The 17,321-nt window shown below is 43.6% G+C and overlaps 1 protein-coding gene across 5 annotated transcripts in view; it reads right to left on the bottom strand.

Moving 5' to 3' along the window:
• srgap1a (SLIT-ROBO Rho GTPase activating protein 1a) overlaps nt 1-17,321 on the bottom strand; it is a 78,150-nt gene that overhangs the window by 24,613 nt on the left and 36,216 nt on the right. For all 5 annotated transcript variants that reach the window (XM_083973823.1, XM_083973826.1, XM_083973827.1 and 2 more), the window contains exons 4-10: nt 12,772-12,834; nt 9,388-9,567; nt 8,561-8,689; nt 6,497-6,718; nt 5,872-5,973; nt 730-927; nt 124-208 (exon numbers count right to left, since the gene is read on the bottom strand). In XM_083973823.1, the coding sequence (XP_083829949.1) occupies nt 124-208; nt 730-927; nt 5,872-5,973; nt 6,497-6,718; nt 8,561-8,689; nt 9,388-9,567; nt 12,772-12,834 (979 nt within the window). The remainder of the gene's footprint in view (nt 1-123; nt 209-729; nt 928-5,871; nt 5,974-6,496; nt 6,719-8,560; nt 8,690-9,387; nt 9,568-12,771; nt 12,835-17,321) is intronic.

The following is a 17,321-nucleotide window of genomic DNA, read 5'->3' as shown; positions in this document are numbered from 1 at the left end:
CTCACGGACGATTGTTGGGAGTGAATTTGACATTCAGAGGTACGAGTCAAGAGTAAGTGTGCTCCACATGGTGTGAGGGCAAGAACAGGAGGGTAAGTAAAGAAGGGACGGTCGTGACTGTACCTTCGCCGAGCGTCCTCTTCAGCAAGTCGTGTTTGGCCTGCAGTTTGGAGATGAGATTACTGCCCTCCAGAAACTCCCGGAATTTCTGCGGAGAATTGAGAGTAATTACACGGTGGCCCCGAGTGCCAGCCGGAGCGCCCGCTCTTAAGACAGCAATCTACGATAAGGCAGCCAAGGGCAAAGGACATGCTGAGAGTCTTTTTAAAGCCTTTATCAGAGCATGTCCATCTTCAGACTGGAACAGGATCGTGGTTAGCCTTACAAGATGGAAATATTTTGGGGAGAGCTACCCCCCCCCCTCCCCCTGCCATGCCAGCTGATCAAAGGGGGCTTGGTGCGTGAGATTCAGAGTTTTAGTTCTAATTTACATGCCCAGATTAGGCACATTAAAGTCCAGATAAAAGCTTTGAATTCATGTTCTCAGTTTCATCTTAAGAGATTTTTTTTTAGCAACAATTAAACAGAGAAATTTCTTTTAAAACATCTAAGTTTAGAAAGCAAAAACAGAGACATCAGAGATCTATCTGGAGTCACTCTGAAGTCCTTTCTCTTTGGTTTGGCTCACTTGTTTCCACCAGGATCTTCTCTTTTTAAACCACCACTCACCATGAAGTAGAACTGCTCCGTCTCCTGCTGGTTGGCCCTCCTCTTAGCAATGCTAGGTTTGCTGAGGTACGTCTCGGACACCGTGGACTTGACCGACTCGGTGGACCGGCTGTGGTGGAAACACTCGGACACGTCATAGTCTTCAATGGTCACCATGTCCTGGATGGTGGTCAGGGTGGCCTCTGATGTCTTTTTGATCTGTGGGACACAAAGGAGAAAGGGGGAAGATGAGGAGGAGTCGTCTGTCCGAGCAAAGAGTTCCCTACTTAAGAGCTGGATGTCACTTCTTAATGTTTCCGTCACTGCATACTCAGCAGCTTGTAACATCACACTCCTTAAAACGGCACTCTCCATCCCACGACACTTTAAAAACTCTTGGTGTTTTCTGACAAGACGGAAAAAAAAAATCCACCGGCCTCCTGAACACGACTCCGAGCCAAAGCAATCCATCTGCATGCACTCAGGAGGGAGCGGAGGTGAACGGTCGCAAGCTTTTAAGATTCATATCCATAACCGCCTCGTCCCTGTCAATGCGAGTGCTTCTCTTGGATCTTATAAATGTCAGGACTTGGCTGAGCACGGACTGCCACTTAGCGAGAGAGATGTTCAGCCAGCAGTGCGAGTGCTGCGGGGCATGACCATGTCGACTATACGATGACAACAGACGACAGAGTCCGTGACAAACAAACGGGAGGGCAAATGAGTTTTTAACAGCTCCATAAAAGTTTAAGAGACCAGAGCAGGTACAAAACTGGTTGTATAGAAGATTTTTTTTTTTTAAAAAGTCTGCAGAACACCCAGGTGATGGTATGTTGGTGCATTAAAGCTGCTGCTGTACCAACACTTCAACCTCACAGTGGCACTACAGGAAAAGTGAGGGGGGTCAGAAAAGTCAATGGACTTCTTCCTCTGAAAAGCATGAATGCCTGTAGAAAAGTTCAGGCAATGTATCAAAGAGTTGTTGACATGTTTTATTCTGGCTCAAAGAGTTCGCAATGACCAGCCGACAATGTCTTCTACACCATAGTGGTCAATTATTGTTGCTGTCATTCATTTTATCACAATATTTAGATAGAAATTTGTCGTTAGGACAATTAAGTCTCAACTACATCATAGTGCATGAAAAAGAAACAGTTGAAAAGACCCAATTTTGAGCAGCACAAATTACTTTTACTTGCTATAATTGCACATATGATCAGTAACATTGAATCAGGACATTAATTAAACTGATTAAAGCCACAGGCTAGTCAGGGGACAACACCAACTCCCCAGTTTACCGACATAATATTAATATAGGGACATACTGACTGAGGGCATATGCAGCTTAAGGAGTAAAACAATGGCAGAAAGACAGAGGAGACAGACAGACAAGGAGGAAGAGCTTAGCGACTGTCAAGCGTGAGCATGAATCACTGATGTGAAAAATCTGCAGAGGGAGAGAGGCCCAGCTGAGGCAGAAAACACAGACGACCACCTCCCAGGAAAAATCCACCAAAATGCCGCTCTGCATTCAAGAGAAACTCTCTGGGGGCAGTGAGAGGTGCTAGTGCATCACAGCTAAACTGTGTGTGCTTTTAAATGTAAAAAGGAAAGGTGGGAGCCCCACAGGGCAATGAGTCCTTGAGTGAGGCGCAGCTGGAATCCGTCCTAATTATTCTTAATGGTTTCAGTTTCAGTTTATTCGATCAGCATCAGCATTCCCCCCCCCCCCCCCCCCCCCCCCCCCCCCTTCTCCACAGGTAAAATTTACTAAATGTACACAAGTGCTTACTGTACATGTGATGAGGGGTGCTGATCGAAAAGGTGTAGGCTGAAGCCTAGGCTTATTATGCCTACCCTTTTTACCAAAACAAAAAAAGAGGTAAAGAGAGAGAAAAAAAAAAAAAAAAAAAATGGTCAGGAGGACCCCTGCCTGAAAGTAGTGACCCCAGCATTAAGCGAGTCTGACCTCAGTACTAATGACAGAAAATGCCTGATGTAGCCATTAGGGTTACAAACACACACACACACACACACGGAGACAACAGTGGATTACAGTTTGTTTCTTTAAACTCTGTGACCTGTGACTCATCTGGCCTTCCAGACAGAACAAAGGCCACCTGAAAAGCTCGATGGACTTCAGCTCTTTCATGTGTGGCTGTGATGGATCACAGCGCTGACACCCCTGTTTGCTGGTGACACAATGTGGATACAGTTACAGTGGCATTCATCAAAACACACCGCGAGTCTGAACACGGCTAATAATGACAGCGTGGAAAAGAAAACGGGGGATTCTGCAAATCACAAAAACGTCACAAAAGCTTCAGCCTGAGACAGTGAGTGATTTTGATTTATTGAGTTTCTGTACTCGAATGAAAAAAAAACAACCTGCTGGCTGCAGTATAGAGCAGAGTTCTTGCTCTGTCACGCCGCACTATAGCTTTTATCCACAGCAGGTCCCTAAAGAAGGTAAATCACTGACATACAGTCATAATTATCAGGCTTTGAATGTGTTTGGGCTCCCTCCGCCAGGTTCCCAGGCCGCCTCATTCCAGGTGGCCCCCGTGGAGGCGAGAGGCCCAGCTGTCATCATGTGAAGACAGGACCCATGCACGCGAGAGAATCGCTTCCAGTGAAAAAGCTGTTGAGTTTATCCATTATTCAGCGGACCAATAGTTACCAGTGTTCACTGCTGGGCTCAATTACAACAGGGCTTTCAGAGAGACCTGGTGGAAACGCCCATCGGTCTCTGCAGCTGCACAACAGACCTGAGGAAAGTCTCTGGGATTGAGTTAAGTTTGTTTATTTTTAACAAAGAACCCAGACCCAGGTGAGTTTTAGGACCAACACAAGGAGCTCAGTCATTCAGCTGTCGTTCAGAGGACTGACAACGAGACCGTGTTATCAAAATCCAAAATAATTCCACTCTTCACACTTACAAATCAATGTTATTCCACTGGGCAGCGGTACAACATCGCCCACAGTTATCACAACATATCTCAAAACACAGACTGCTGTCCGTAGCTTTCAACAGACCCTGTAGTGAATGTGTAATCTGCTGATCATCCTGCCATGAGCGTGCACACACACGCACACATACACACACACACACACAAGCAAGCTTGCAGGCTTTGATGTGCCTCCCTGAGATTTATCTGAGGAAAAAACAAACACTGCCTGAGAAGGAGATTGCATTAGATTGAGATAGAGAGTTTTAGTGTGAAATGTCTTGAGAACAACCATTCAGTGGTTTTGTGCGTCCGGTGAGATTACGAACAGACAGCAGATGGGGAAAATCAGTCTGTGCGGGCTCTGGCTTTAAAAGGCCACATTATTAAATGAGAAAAGGAGATGAAGCATGATGACTGACCGAGGAGCCGAAATGAACGACGTTCCCAGCGTTAAGCCTTTTTTAATGATAGAAGATTCGGTTGTAATTTCTGCAGCCGAGGCACCCAGCAGGGCTGTGTTAACCCAAACAACTTAGTAAGAGTCTCCCCACGTCGCAGCCCACTCGCCACTGATGCAGAGTAAATTATTTAGCAATGTTTTCTTTCGCCATTTCACAGGAGTCAGAGAGGTTTGAGGAAACAGCTGTACTTCTATTAAGCTCTGCCCTGCAGCTTTTCCTGGCCGGATATAGATGGGACTCTTTTCTCTCTGCTGTACATTTGACAGCCGTTGCTTGTAAATCTCCACAATGCCTTGAAAGTTCATTTTCAAGGATGTATCTGGCGCGCTGTGCCCGGGAAGAGAGGCCATCTGGTGATCCTAACACAAGGCAGCAGCGCCCTCCAATTCTGACCCACCAGGACATCCGCTTCAGAGGCGGAGGCAAACAAGGACATGGAGCAACCAGGGCTTGTCATCGGACCCCCACATACACACAAACACACACTCTCAAATACACACGGGCTCATGTGTACGTGCGTCGTGCGCAGTTGCAGAAATACCTTAAATACTGCAGGCAGTGTTAATTTGTGATGACACCAGAAGGACACAGACTGACAGTATGATGTAAAATAATTAACTAATTTGAATTATTGATTTTTTTTTTTCCAGTTCTGCTTGGCAATCAAAATTATAATAAAATGGCAATAATTCACAATCTTTAAAATCATATGGTGAGCTGTTGGATGGAGAGTGAAGTCCTTGGCAAGGTGTGTGTGGAAAGCTACTCCCACTGTGTGCACCTGTGGTTTCTTATGACACGATGGAAAAACAAGCCAATTATTAACTGTTGTCAGTTTATGACAATTGTATCCGTATTTGCACAATGAATGAACTCCAAAAACTGCTATCCTATATCCATCATCGTCCATTTCCGTGGATGTGTTTTTCAGTGAATTTCGCGAGACTCAACAGCATGATCAAAAGGAATCTGAGGTTGCAGAGGGAGCTGAGTGACATGCTCCTGTGTGTGTCTCCGTGGGAGAATAAAAGAAAGAAGATGCACTGATGTGGAGGGAGAGAATAAAGACAGGTGGCAGTGAGAGCTCACAGAGAGGAAGCAGGTCAGACGTGAGACAAGAGCCAGCCTGATAGTCGTGATTGCACTCAGTGAATCAGCAGCCGCCACTGCTTCTCCTCCCTATTGGCCCTTTGTTTTCTCTTTTTTTTAAAAAAGGTTACTCAAGCATGCTGCAGAAACATTAAAACAACACAGCCCGAGAAGCAGAGATGCACCTTCCAATGTCAAAACAGAGCAGAGCAGGACGGGTTTTCTGCAAATAAAAGCAAAAGAGTGAATTCTACCGGTGGGAGCACAAAAAAAAAATGACGGCTTCACAGAAAGGGTTTGATGGCTACCTGCAGGGCATGATAAAGAATAAAATACAGAGTGTGTATGTGTGCAGCGGGGGTAGGTTAAAAAAATATATCATCAGTAACTATTCCCTGTCTCACCTTGGATGACTTCTGGCAAAAAGTTAACTTTCTTTAGTAGCTTTAATACTCAACACATCTGTGAGTGTCGTGCAACCAACAACTAGCAGCATATTGCAAGAGCTGCTCATCTGATAGACAACACACCTGGAGCAGCAGGGAGTGGGTTTGACAAGTTTGATACAACTACACCCCCACATCTCCCCTCCCCTCCCCTCTCTCCCACATAGACCTGTGGTGTCGGAATAGTCACTTGAATTTGTTACTGCATCATCCTACCTCTTCGTTTTCAATCTTTAGAGTAGCAAGGCGAGACTGCAGCTGCTGGAACCTCAGGATGAGCTCTCCGTTCACCGGCGGCTGCACTGAGATCTGACACACCTGAGGCAGAAAATAAACAGTCAATGATCAGGTACCTGAAAGTGCCTTCTACTGAAGGAATGAAGTCACGTAACCTCTGGTTTAAAACAAGACACAATCAGGCGTCTGAATTCTTCTTCAATTGCAAAGCAAACCGCAGTGACTTTTGCTGAGTGAATGCAGACAGCAACACAACAGCAGCTAGTAACAGGCCAGACATGATATCAGCATTGGCAGTGCCAGCCAAGCAGTAAAACTCTTTGCACATGTCGTGCTACGTGGCTGCTGGGGGAGGGATAACACATGATTTATCAATTTTAGTGTCCCATAAAACCTAATCTGACAGTTAAACGCTGCACTTAGGCCACTGAGAATCACACCTCATTAAGTCTGAGACTTTTCTAATCTCCTCCAAATTCGCTCACATGTTTCTTTGTGTGTTTGTAATGCAACACATATGATTTAGATCTAAATATAGCACTTTTCCAATTTAGCAATCAACTCATTTGGTTCTAAACCAGTTAAAAACGGACAGTTTTCATACCTCGTCTCCCATGTGAGACTGGAACTCAAATTTGGCCGGTGGGCAGAAGGCCGTGGGGTACATCTCCATGAACCTCTGCCGGTCACTACGTGGGTCCAGACTGTCCACGGCATTTTCAATGATGTCAAGACCCTCGTGGCGCGATGTCTCGAGGTTGTATTCAGCAGACAGGTAGGTCCGCAGGGCTCGATTCAGACTGGCATGATATCCCAGATCGCAGCACTGGATGGAAAGAAGGAGGGTCAACGTCAGATACGACTTACAGATGACAGAGATTTGGGAAGATGAGTGGGCGGCTATCATTTAATGAACTTATCTAGAAGAAAAACTTGAAATCTAAAATGTTTTCCCATGAGTCCAACACCCAGGACTCTCTAACAGCAAGTAGGAAAACTGAAGACAGTCTCACATCGCTGTTGCACAGCTCCCAGAGGCAGAATATGTGTAAACAAAAGGTTTGCCCCACCGTCAAAAAGAAAAACACAGGAATGATCCCACAGGTCTCCTAACACACAAACTAATATTAGACTAGAGCTGCATCCAGCAAGTGTTGTTTGATTAGTGCAAATTGCAATTTCCTACAGCAAATGGTCACATGAAAAAGCTAAATCTACAAAGTGTTCAGTGGTTAACTATATATATATTTTCCCTTTAAAACACTACTAAGAGTAGTAGTACATTTTCCCTTGATTGAGTCACAATTAATTGATTAATCAACTAATTGTTTTAACCCTTAAAGAGACAGCAGTTGAAAAAAATAAAATACATGTGAATATGTAGGTGAGAAACTGCAGATTAATCTTTGAATAAGAGACATTTCTTCAGTAAAACAGTCCAACACTTTGTGAGCTCACAGTGCTGCCTCTGTGTTTCACAACCTGAATGTTACCTCCAGGATCGAAATGCTGATTTTTAATAACTAGAACCATCTCCGAGGTCTCTCCTGGGAAGACACACACGCCCCAGGCACCCACAAATACAGAGAAAACACACACTCGCTCAGTTGGCTCACACTCAGAAATCCGACATGGCCTGAGTAAGAGGCAAACATGATCCCCCTAACAGCCGGCTTGTACACTTTGTTTTCAAAGTCTCCTTCATAAGCAACTAAACGTGTGTGAGGATTGAACATACAGCTCACGCAGAGTGCATCCGAACATAGTCGCGCACACACACACCCTGGTGAGATGTGAAAGCGTGTGAGCAAAGTGGGAAGAGGGGTAATTTCAGCGCACAGCATGCTGCTGAAAAGACGTTGCATTTCTCCTCTGCTTCAGCCCTGTCTGGAATATAAAACCCTAAAACGCTCACTAAAAACTCGGCCTCATCCCCGTTTCCTTAGAAACACTACAGAAAATGGTGCATTGAGTATTTCTCTAAAAAAAACACAAATAAAACCAACCCAGGTGAACCACACTATAAATAAGTCATGTTTATTGGTACGGTAGCAAAAAGAAAAGTCAAACAAAGCAATCAGCTTGAAAGTGGAGTGGAGAGACCTGGTGGTGAATGGAGTGATGACCTAACGCTATAAATGACAAAAAAAAGTAGGTTTCAGGGTCAGAGCCACTCCCACTCAGATGGTTTGAGATGTAGAGAGATTTCCAAAAAGTGATGTGGTGTCAGACAAACACAGGAAAACTGAATATAATATATATACATATCTGGGATTTCAATAATGTCACAGAGAAGGAAAGTAGAGAACAGTTTTTAATTCCGTCCTGCACTGTAATTTCCACCACCCACCATCATTTATATGTTAAGCCCATCTGCTCAAGTCATCAGTCTGTCCTCTCATTTATGATTTTAAATTAAAAGGTCTCTGAAAAACACATCTGGCTAGTCATGAGGAGCAAAAAAGAAACAACTAAATCTACCTTAGGTGGAGAGGGGGGATAAAAAAGGCAGCCCAAAGAAAGATGACTGCAAAAGTGTATGTTCAGTTTATGTGAGGTAATCTTCAGCAAGAAACTTTCCCCAGTCTCACTGGAGACAAACAAGCCTGAACTGAGGATGAAGTCATCTCAGAGCGGAGCTGACAGAGGCGTGTGGTTTTATACTTACATCAATTAAGTCCGACAGGTCGTGGATGTAGTATTTGAACACGGAGGAGTTTGTCGCTTCCAGTGTCAGCAGGTACTCGTTCCGCGCTTTGATCGACTTCAGCTTATTCTCAGAGTACTTGGCTTGACGCTGATGAGAGAATTAGAGGAAGGCATAAGAAGCAGGCAACAACAGAGCGGGCGAGAGAAGGATGAATTTAATGAGCTGAAAATTGCCTTTTTTTGACAAGTGATTGTGCTTTTATGTCTCTGCACGCACTGCACGTCACCGCGCCGCGTTAGTGGCACAACAACAGCTTCAGTACACATTAGAGGAGAAATAACTTTAATTCTGTTATAAATAGCAAGAAAAAAAGGAACAAAGACAGAAAAAGAAAAGGCCTCAATTAAAAACAGTCCGTGTCCTTTAATTCAACTAGGACACCTCAGTCTGAACCATCTGTCTCTTTACCCGACACTTCCTCTGTCTCAGACAAACAAGAGGCCGTTGGTTAGTCACCATCCACTGACCAATGGGCCCTGACTCACACGCTTTCAATTCATCCATACTTTAACACTTCCCAAATGTATTCCAGGAAGAGCGTAAAAAAGAAATTCCATTCCCCTTGGACTTTAATCGTTTGTCACAGGGATTTAACTGAAAACAGGCCTGTTTGAAGAAGACAAAGCCTGGTCGTTTGGCCTCACTGTGAGTTTTCCTCTACTCGGGTCAGAATGCCTGAAATCCTGAACAGAATAACACAAATATGCCGAATGGGAAAGAGGAGATGTCAAGTCTAAATACGACCGTTACAAACAGTGGAGGACCGTGAACCTGCGGCGTTCTACCTTTTCTTTCATCTTCTCGATCTTCTTCACAGAGCTTCGCCTCGGATTCCTGTCCTCCATTCGGATGCTGAAGACGGGATCGCCCCTGCCGATCTGCTTCTCCTCCTGCTTCTCGGCCTCCTTCAGCTTGCTCTCGGCGCTGATGCTCTCAGAGTGGTACATGTGGTAGGTCTTCATCACCTGGACACACATAGAAAAAGTGACAATAAGCTGATATAAGCCCCTTACATTTAGTTCATTTACAGGACGATCTCCTTAAAACCATGCAGCCTTAGTTTAGAAATGTTGAGTCTCAGGTGAGTTCCTGTGGAGGTCGAAGGTGACAATAATCCATCTTCACAGCTGAGACTGACCTTTTCTAACCCACAACTAAGGCTTCCCATCCTCTGACCCGCTCATTCATCACAAATCGATTCAACTTCATTCGTAGCAGGCTGCTAGTCTCTCTCTAAACCACAAACCAAGGACAGATTCTCTACAGCCTTTTTATGTGAGGCGCTCATACGACCACATCGACCACAAGTCACTGCAGCTAAATCTGAAGTTCTGCCTTCACTGGTCTGAAAAAAGAGAAAAAAAGACTCAGGAAGCAGATGTGTCTGCTCTCGGCTCTGAAGAAAGAAGTTGACTGCTCCTTTTTAGGGCTCGATTGGCAATTCAGCTCTTCTCTATTAAGTCAATACAAGTAAATGGACACAGAGACAATTTAAAGACATTTTATTCAGATGACATTAAAGCTGCACCTTTTGTGAGAATAAATATAGCTACAATGGGCCCATGTCCTGTGAAAGACTTCTGAAAAATGAGGACCAACATTTGATATTTATTTCTATTCAACATGCAGCATGCAGGCAAGAATTAAATGTTAATATTTCTTTTCCTGGAGGCTGTAATGGAAAATAAGTTGAACCCTTCAGCCCTTGGTGTCATTGCTCTGCAGTAAATTAGTACCAAAAAAAAAGAAGCACGACCTTGACAGTGACCTGTTGATTAGCACTACTTCCTATGGTCTGAGTCATCATTGGAGGAAGAGGTTGGCCTGCCAGCGTTACTCATGTGTACTCACTGGATCCATTTAAGCAGTGACTAAATCGTTAAGTAGCAGGTAAACCACAAAAACACAAACAATGAGTCGTTCAAGGGCAGAGAGGATGTAAACGTCTTATTCAGACGGGTTCAGAGTAAGGATGACGTCAGCTGGGAAGTCTGTAACACTAACATGGAGTCAAGGGTTTCTGCTAGAAAAAAAATGGCACCAGACAACGTGACCAGCAGGTTTTCAATTTACTGAAAAATTGTGTTTTTATTGAGCTTAAAATGATAAATGGTATGCAGGCTATATAAGAATTATATCAAGGCATGTCAATTTATAATCTTTTTATTGAAAACAGGGATGCACATATTTTATAACCGATCACTGATGCTGGTTAACTGATTAATAACAGTAACTGCCTATGTGACTAGGCTTGTGCTGATAGGCAACCCGATCCTCTATTGGCGACTGAGAGGATGATCGAAAATGTTTTTATTTTCCTTTTCCTTTTTTCTTGCCGATGTAAAAAGTGTCCAACATAAAAAAAACAAGAATTGCTTTAATGGCATTGAATCCTTAAAAGTTCTATGAATCTCTTGTCATAATTACTATTAATCAAACATTTTTCATTCATAAATTTGTAAATCTAAATGAGTCGTACTGTCCAGAGTATCAAGTAACAGAAGATCCATTTAAATGCAAAAGCAGCAGCGCAGAGCTCCAGTGGTTTAACCTGGAATGAACCAACTCCTGCAAATTACAGCTCCACAACCTGTGTATGCAACACACTTGTCAACACAAAACCTCAGTTTCAGCAGAAATAGAGACTCACCCTTCTCAAAACCTAAACATCTTTAACCCAGACTGAGTTATTTATGTGCGAGTGGAACAACAGAGCGAAGGCTGGTTTGTCTGGAGCGCTTTCCCTTTGGTGGGGTTTGCCCTAACTGGAACCAGTTTAGAGATGGGTGACTGACCTTGGGCCCTGTACTCCTCACTTACTGGTCTGGAGCCTGTTGCTGGTGTGTTTACTTTGGTGCTTCTTTTAGAGGGGACATATTTAGAGATGGAGCAGACCTGTTATTTCATTGGCAGAGGTCGACATCGGGACTGTGGCTGTCTGATGCAATAGCTGCACAGTGTGTGCGAATATTATATTTGTGTGTGTGTCCTCCCACAGGGGCTAAACCAGGTCAAATCTGGAGTGTGGATTGTGGTGAGTGTGACACACTCATTGAGTTTGGAGTAACACGTTGTTGTGTTTGGAGCAGCACAGCCATGGACTGGAAGTGTAGCCACTGTGGTCCTTCACAGTGAGTAACAGGAGACTCTGGAAGCAAAGTGAGCTGCGTTTCACTCCATCTCTTGGGGGACGAACGTCAACTGCCTCGGCTTGTATATCGCCATCTGTGTACATCCCAGGTCGTCATGACGATCAATAAGGAGACCAAGACAATGATGTTGAATATAAGTGGGGAATGACACACTGCCTTGTTCAGCCGTCCCGTCTCAGTGCATGTAATTGCCTGATAACATCTGTGCGACTTGTGTTGGGGGGAAACTAAGGTAGTGAAATTAGCTATTGATTCATGATCTAGGCAGCTCGCTCCAGCAGGTTCAAAGCCACAAGAAGATGTTCAGCTTGTTCAGCGATGCACAAGTTTGATGGGCTGGTGACACGGTGAAATGAGGAAGTTTAACCCCTGGGTTGAAAAGGTCTGCAGCAACGGTTATGTTTACATTTAGTGCTTCTAAAAATATATACAGCAGGCATCTCTGTGGGCGAGTGGTCTCAGGCACGTACAGTATAATATGATCAAAGACTGCAGGAGAAAAGCCTTTCCTAGGTGCAATCTTATACGATCCCTCCCCACATGGTCTGCCTGTGTCTAGTGTCAACAATTAAATAATGGCAAGGCCAAAATCAAGAAAATAGACACGGCAACATCACTGCCATTTGGCTCCAACCCCCTGGTGTGGCTTTTCAAGAGTTTGTTTTGAAAAGGAAGAAAACACAGGTAATAAGAGTCATCAAAAACAGAGAGAATGCTGATAATTCACAGTTTGAATATTCAATCCATGAGGGGTAAAAGGGGAAATTACGTTTCATGTTTTTGTTCAGCAAAATAAATAATTTCCTATGGTTTCAAATCAGTTTGGGTCTGTTTTTTTTAAATGTTTAATATAGTATAGTCTCTGAGCAACAGGGTTAAAGATGCCAAGCTGTTACAAAGAGTATTTTGTTAGCTTAGTGCTATAAACCAGTCTCAACCACAGCACAGACTAATGTCCTTAAGTGCATCAGTTTAAAAAAAAAGAAAAGAAAAAAAGAAGGAGTCATTACTACTTACTGTGTAAAGCTCGTTTAGGACCTTCATTAAGTCTTCCTGGAGTTGAAAGGCTATTTCCTTGCTCTGAAAAAGAAATACAGAAGGAAAGACATTGAGACCAGTAAAGTCAATCACAAATTTGATGCAATAAAAGATGGATAAAGATTTCTCCCAAGCAAAAATTATAGTTAATGCGCCTGTCAAACCAAACACACCATTTTGCCGGTCGGCCATGTTTAAGCTCCATTATAAACATTGCAGTGACCACTTTTATCAAATGCACACTGTTTACTGTGTATAAGGTTTCATATGAATGTAGACAGCGAGCAGATGTTGGACAATGAGCTCGGCCTGGTTTGACTGGTACAAGCACAAAACAGAGCGCTGCATTTATCATCCTGGGTCAAACACAGGGTTTCTGTGGAGCGGTATCAGCATCACGACGGCTTTTCCACACAAATCGTCGAACGCAGCTCAAGTTTCACCGTCCACATGCTTAACACATTATCTGGGCTTCCATGGCTGAATGTGAAAGATTTTTTCCCAAATATGTTAACTCAATCAGCCGTGCCACAAGGCTGACTCGGTAACACAATCACACACACGCCCACATTAATGCATCTCACGGTTGTGGGATACAGTTTAACACTGATTCTGCGATGGATTTAGTCTGGCTTTCACTATTCATTTAACTGTGAAGCGCCCATATTTCCTTCACACTGACTCATATAGTGTATTTTTACAAGATTATGAGTCAGGACAATGAATTTTTTGATCTCTCTTCTGCAGTCGATACCACGCACTGCAACCTGGATGATGTTACGGTGTTGGCCTGTACTCCAGGTCTTTCTCTAACCCAATTATCCTCAGACAAATCTCATTCTGGGAGCCGCTCGCAGCAAAAGGCTGTGAGAGGGCATCAAACCACCGAGTGCAGTAAGATGGAGTGGTGGTTTACTTCTGATCAAGAAGTGGAGTGCACTGTGGATTTTTTAAAGGGCCCTCAAAGTCAAAATAAACTAAAGTTAGATCTACAAGTGCAATCTGTCTTTATTACCCTGTGGTGGTTTATGTCCTGTAGAAACACTATGCAAGCAGGTTCTTTCATACATGGGTTCTTTTTGTATCTGTATTATTCAATATTCACATGTGTGAGCAGGAAGGCACCATTATGTTACATGCACTTGTCACTGGTTTCAAGCTTTTCACCCTGATGGGGGTGATAAACAATGTAGTCATGTGCCAACAAAGGTGAGAAGAAGACTGCAAGCTAGTGAGCATGGGTTTAAATAAAAAAATAAATAAATGAAATGACGAAAATGCATTTGTCACCTCCAAAACACATACACTGGATTTAAAAAAAACACTGATTATACATATAATTTGTTCGTGCGTGATATTACTACATTTAAGAGATGTTTGTGCACACAACAAAGAGCTAAATGGATGATATCTGGAGAAAAAATATAAAGGAAAGTCCGTTCAAAAAGCAGATTATTGAAGAGTGTTAGATTCATAAAATATGCACAAGATTTATGATGCTTCCTGGATCAAAATCAATCTCTTTCTTGTTAGGATCCAGTGCAAACACAGAGCTGAAGTAAACCAAATACCACTAAAGCTGAGTAATCACCAACTGTAAAATGTTTCTTACATTGTCTGCTTCGAGAAAATACACCAACACGAAACCACAATGTACGTGATTTCCTGACTTGACGTTAGATAGATGAGTCACACAGACTCTTGTTGCCTTACACGCGCAAGGCCTCATGTAGGTGTTGGCAACAGGTAATGAGCTCTATTGTGGTCACACACACACCTCACTGATCCAGGTGAGTTCACAAGTATGTTCACCAAAATCACACCAATTTTCAGCTCTAGGGGAACTCTGCTGAACTGTGAACGTGCAACAGACCAGGACAGAAGCAACGTTGTGAAAATCTGAGTGTAAAAGACACACTCTCACTGCAGTTTTCACTCACAGGTAAATCTGCACGATGTCCGAGCATGTACGCAGATAGCAAAGAGGATTAGACTCTCAGTCACTGGATGCCAGGCTGGTGCTGAAATTAGAGTATCCTGCTGGGCGCCCTGGCCGATCAGCAACATCTTTATAACAACCACCTGGTCAGACAGTTCCCTGGTCTGAGGCTCTTACCTAATCAGAGCACAAAGAGTCGGTAAGCCTGGATAACCAGAGTTTCAGAAGCCACAAACTTGGCAAGTGGCAACCTCAGGCATGTTTAAGAATGGAGTACAGATAAGGGAGCTAGGGAAAGGTCTCGGGGTTTCTGCTGCTAAATTATAGGCACAATCTGGTCCTTGAGTTTATAGTAAACCTTTATATCCATTATATCGCACCAAAAAAAATGGCAGGACGATATCATAAATAAACTGTCTATTAATTGTGAATTTTTTGCATATCATCAAGACGGTGGAGACGCAGGCCTCCTCCTGTGGGAAAATCCATTAGCAACTGTCAGTCCAGAGGACAGAACCTCTGACTGTCTGTCAGGTCTAACACTTGTCAGCTCTTCCCCATTGAGAAGGCTGGGAAGTGGTCCAGAGCTCAATGAAAAGCCTTCTAAGGGATCACATGAGCAACCCAAGTGTGTGTGTGTGTGTGTGTGTGTGTGTTAGAGGTAAAGACAGAGATGAAAGTAAATAGTCATTACATTCAAGACATGTTTAAAGTGCTTTCACCAGAGCAGCTATACACCTAACATAATGGCTTTAAAAGAACGTTGAAATCATCTCGCTTTTCAAACTGTCACTAAATGTAACACACATACACCTCAAATTACCAGCGATAACGGTTGTTTACCAAAATGCTGTGTTGTGTAACTGATGTGAGTGATTTAATTTGCACACAGCACAGCATACCCCCTTTCATTTTAAAGGAATCCAAGTTGGGGGGTTTCCAATTTTTGGTCTAATTCATTAAAAGGATCCTACAAATGGGTTTCCCCTTTTAAGCTCATAACCATCTGTATTCCAACCACATTAGAAAGATGAAACAATCCTGGAGAGGAGAAACCAAGTCTGGCTGGTTTAGGGAGCGGTGGGTTTCATATTGCCACTGACATTAATCATAGTATAGAAATGGCAGTTGTGCACCCCTGGGGCCTGTGTGTGTGTGGTGCTCAGTGTTTATCTGAGCGTCTTTCTCACTGCAATACATATTGGATATAAAAAATGAGCTTTGACCAAATGACATGGATAGGCAACCCCTCTATTTAAATGTCAAAAGAATAGTTGAACATTTTAGGAACTACAGTTTAATTGATGAGCGGGAGATCAAAAGTACAGAGCTGGAGTCAGGACATGGTTAGCATGGATACAGAAAGACAACAAAAAAAGATGGAGGTGTTCAGAGAGACGTTCAGTTTTTACAGGGCTAGCCCTCCCTTCCTTCCTAATAAACTAGGCTACACACATCCTGACTTCAACTTAGTGCTTAACACGCAAACACGAGACTGATACTGACCAACTCATCTCCCTTTCATAAATAAGGTGACAAATGTATTTTCAAAATGTTGAATTATTCCTTTAAGATCCACTGTATCATCTTCTCTACACCTCTTTTTCGCGGCAGACACCATGGAGCGTCACAGTAGTAAAAGCACAGATGTTATTAATAACACTAACAGCAGCTCTGCTCTGTTCATCTGCCCCAGTGAGACACGACACTGTGACAACGTGACAGCGAGCCAGAGTGGACGACGCCCGCAGCCTGAAAGTGACGCGGCCACGCAGAATCAAGCGAACATTCGTTTTATTATTTACACATGTGCTTTTCCTACTGTGACATGTCAAAGTGTCCTCTGTGAAAAGGGCCCATTGTGAAACGAACTCCATCCCAGCTCATGCTTGTGGCCTGTGGAAAAGTTCGGAGCTGAACGAAGCTTTGGGAAATCCACCTGGTAGCTGCAGCCACAGAACGTGACTTCCATAAATAAAACACGGCAGAGTAAAACAAAGAGCTGGTTGTATGAATAATGAAACATGATAAGATCTATCCAAGCATAAGTGAAGAGAGAGAGGTCCACTACTTGGATTCTTGTATTCAAAGAAAGAAAGAAAGAAAGAAAGAAAGAAAGAAAGAAAGAAGGAGGAAAGTCGCTTTAAGGGACCACAATGCAACACTGAATAAATAAATACACATGTCAAACAGCAAACAGGTCAACTGGAGGATGTTGACGAAGGCACCGGGGCTACTCCGGGGTCCTCCTCTGCTGTCCCACCTCACAGTACGAGACCAGAACATACAAGGAAATAAAAACACAGGTCTTTGATGTGCTGGAAGGATGACAACGGTACAGCTGTCTCCTCCGAGCTGCGAGGGGGAGCCCATGTAACATAGAGGGGGACTTCTCTGTTGTTTGTGCCTCGTTACTGAAGCTCTGCTGAGATCAAAGGCTCGGAGAGGCTTTAATTAGAGGGCGAGCGGTGTCTCAGGTCTCCTATGAACCAGGACCTCCCACCAAGCTGCCATTTGTCTGCGCAGTGTCACCTGGATCCACTGAGAAACTGCGTTGCAAACTTTTAAAGAGGGACGACTATTACGCAGT

The sequence above is a fragment of the Trachurus trachurus genome (genome assembly GCF_905171665.1).
Source record: "Trachurus trachurus genome assembly, chromosome: 6".
Classification (NCBI taxonomy): domain Eukaryota; kingdom Metazoa; phylum Chordata; class Actinopteri; order Carangiformes; family Carangidae; genus Trachurus; species Trachurus trachurus.
This window is presented reverse-complemented; position numbering and strand designations above follow the sequence as displayed.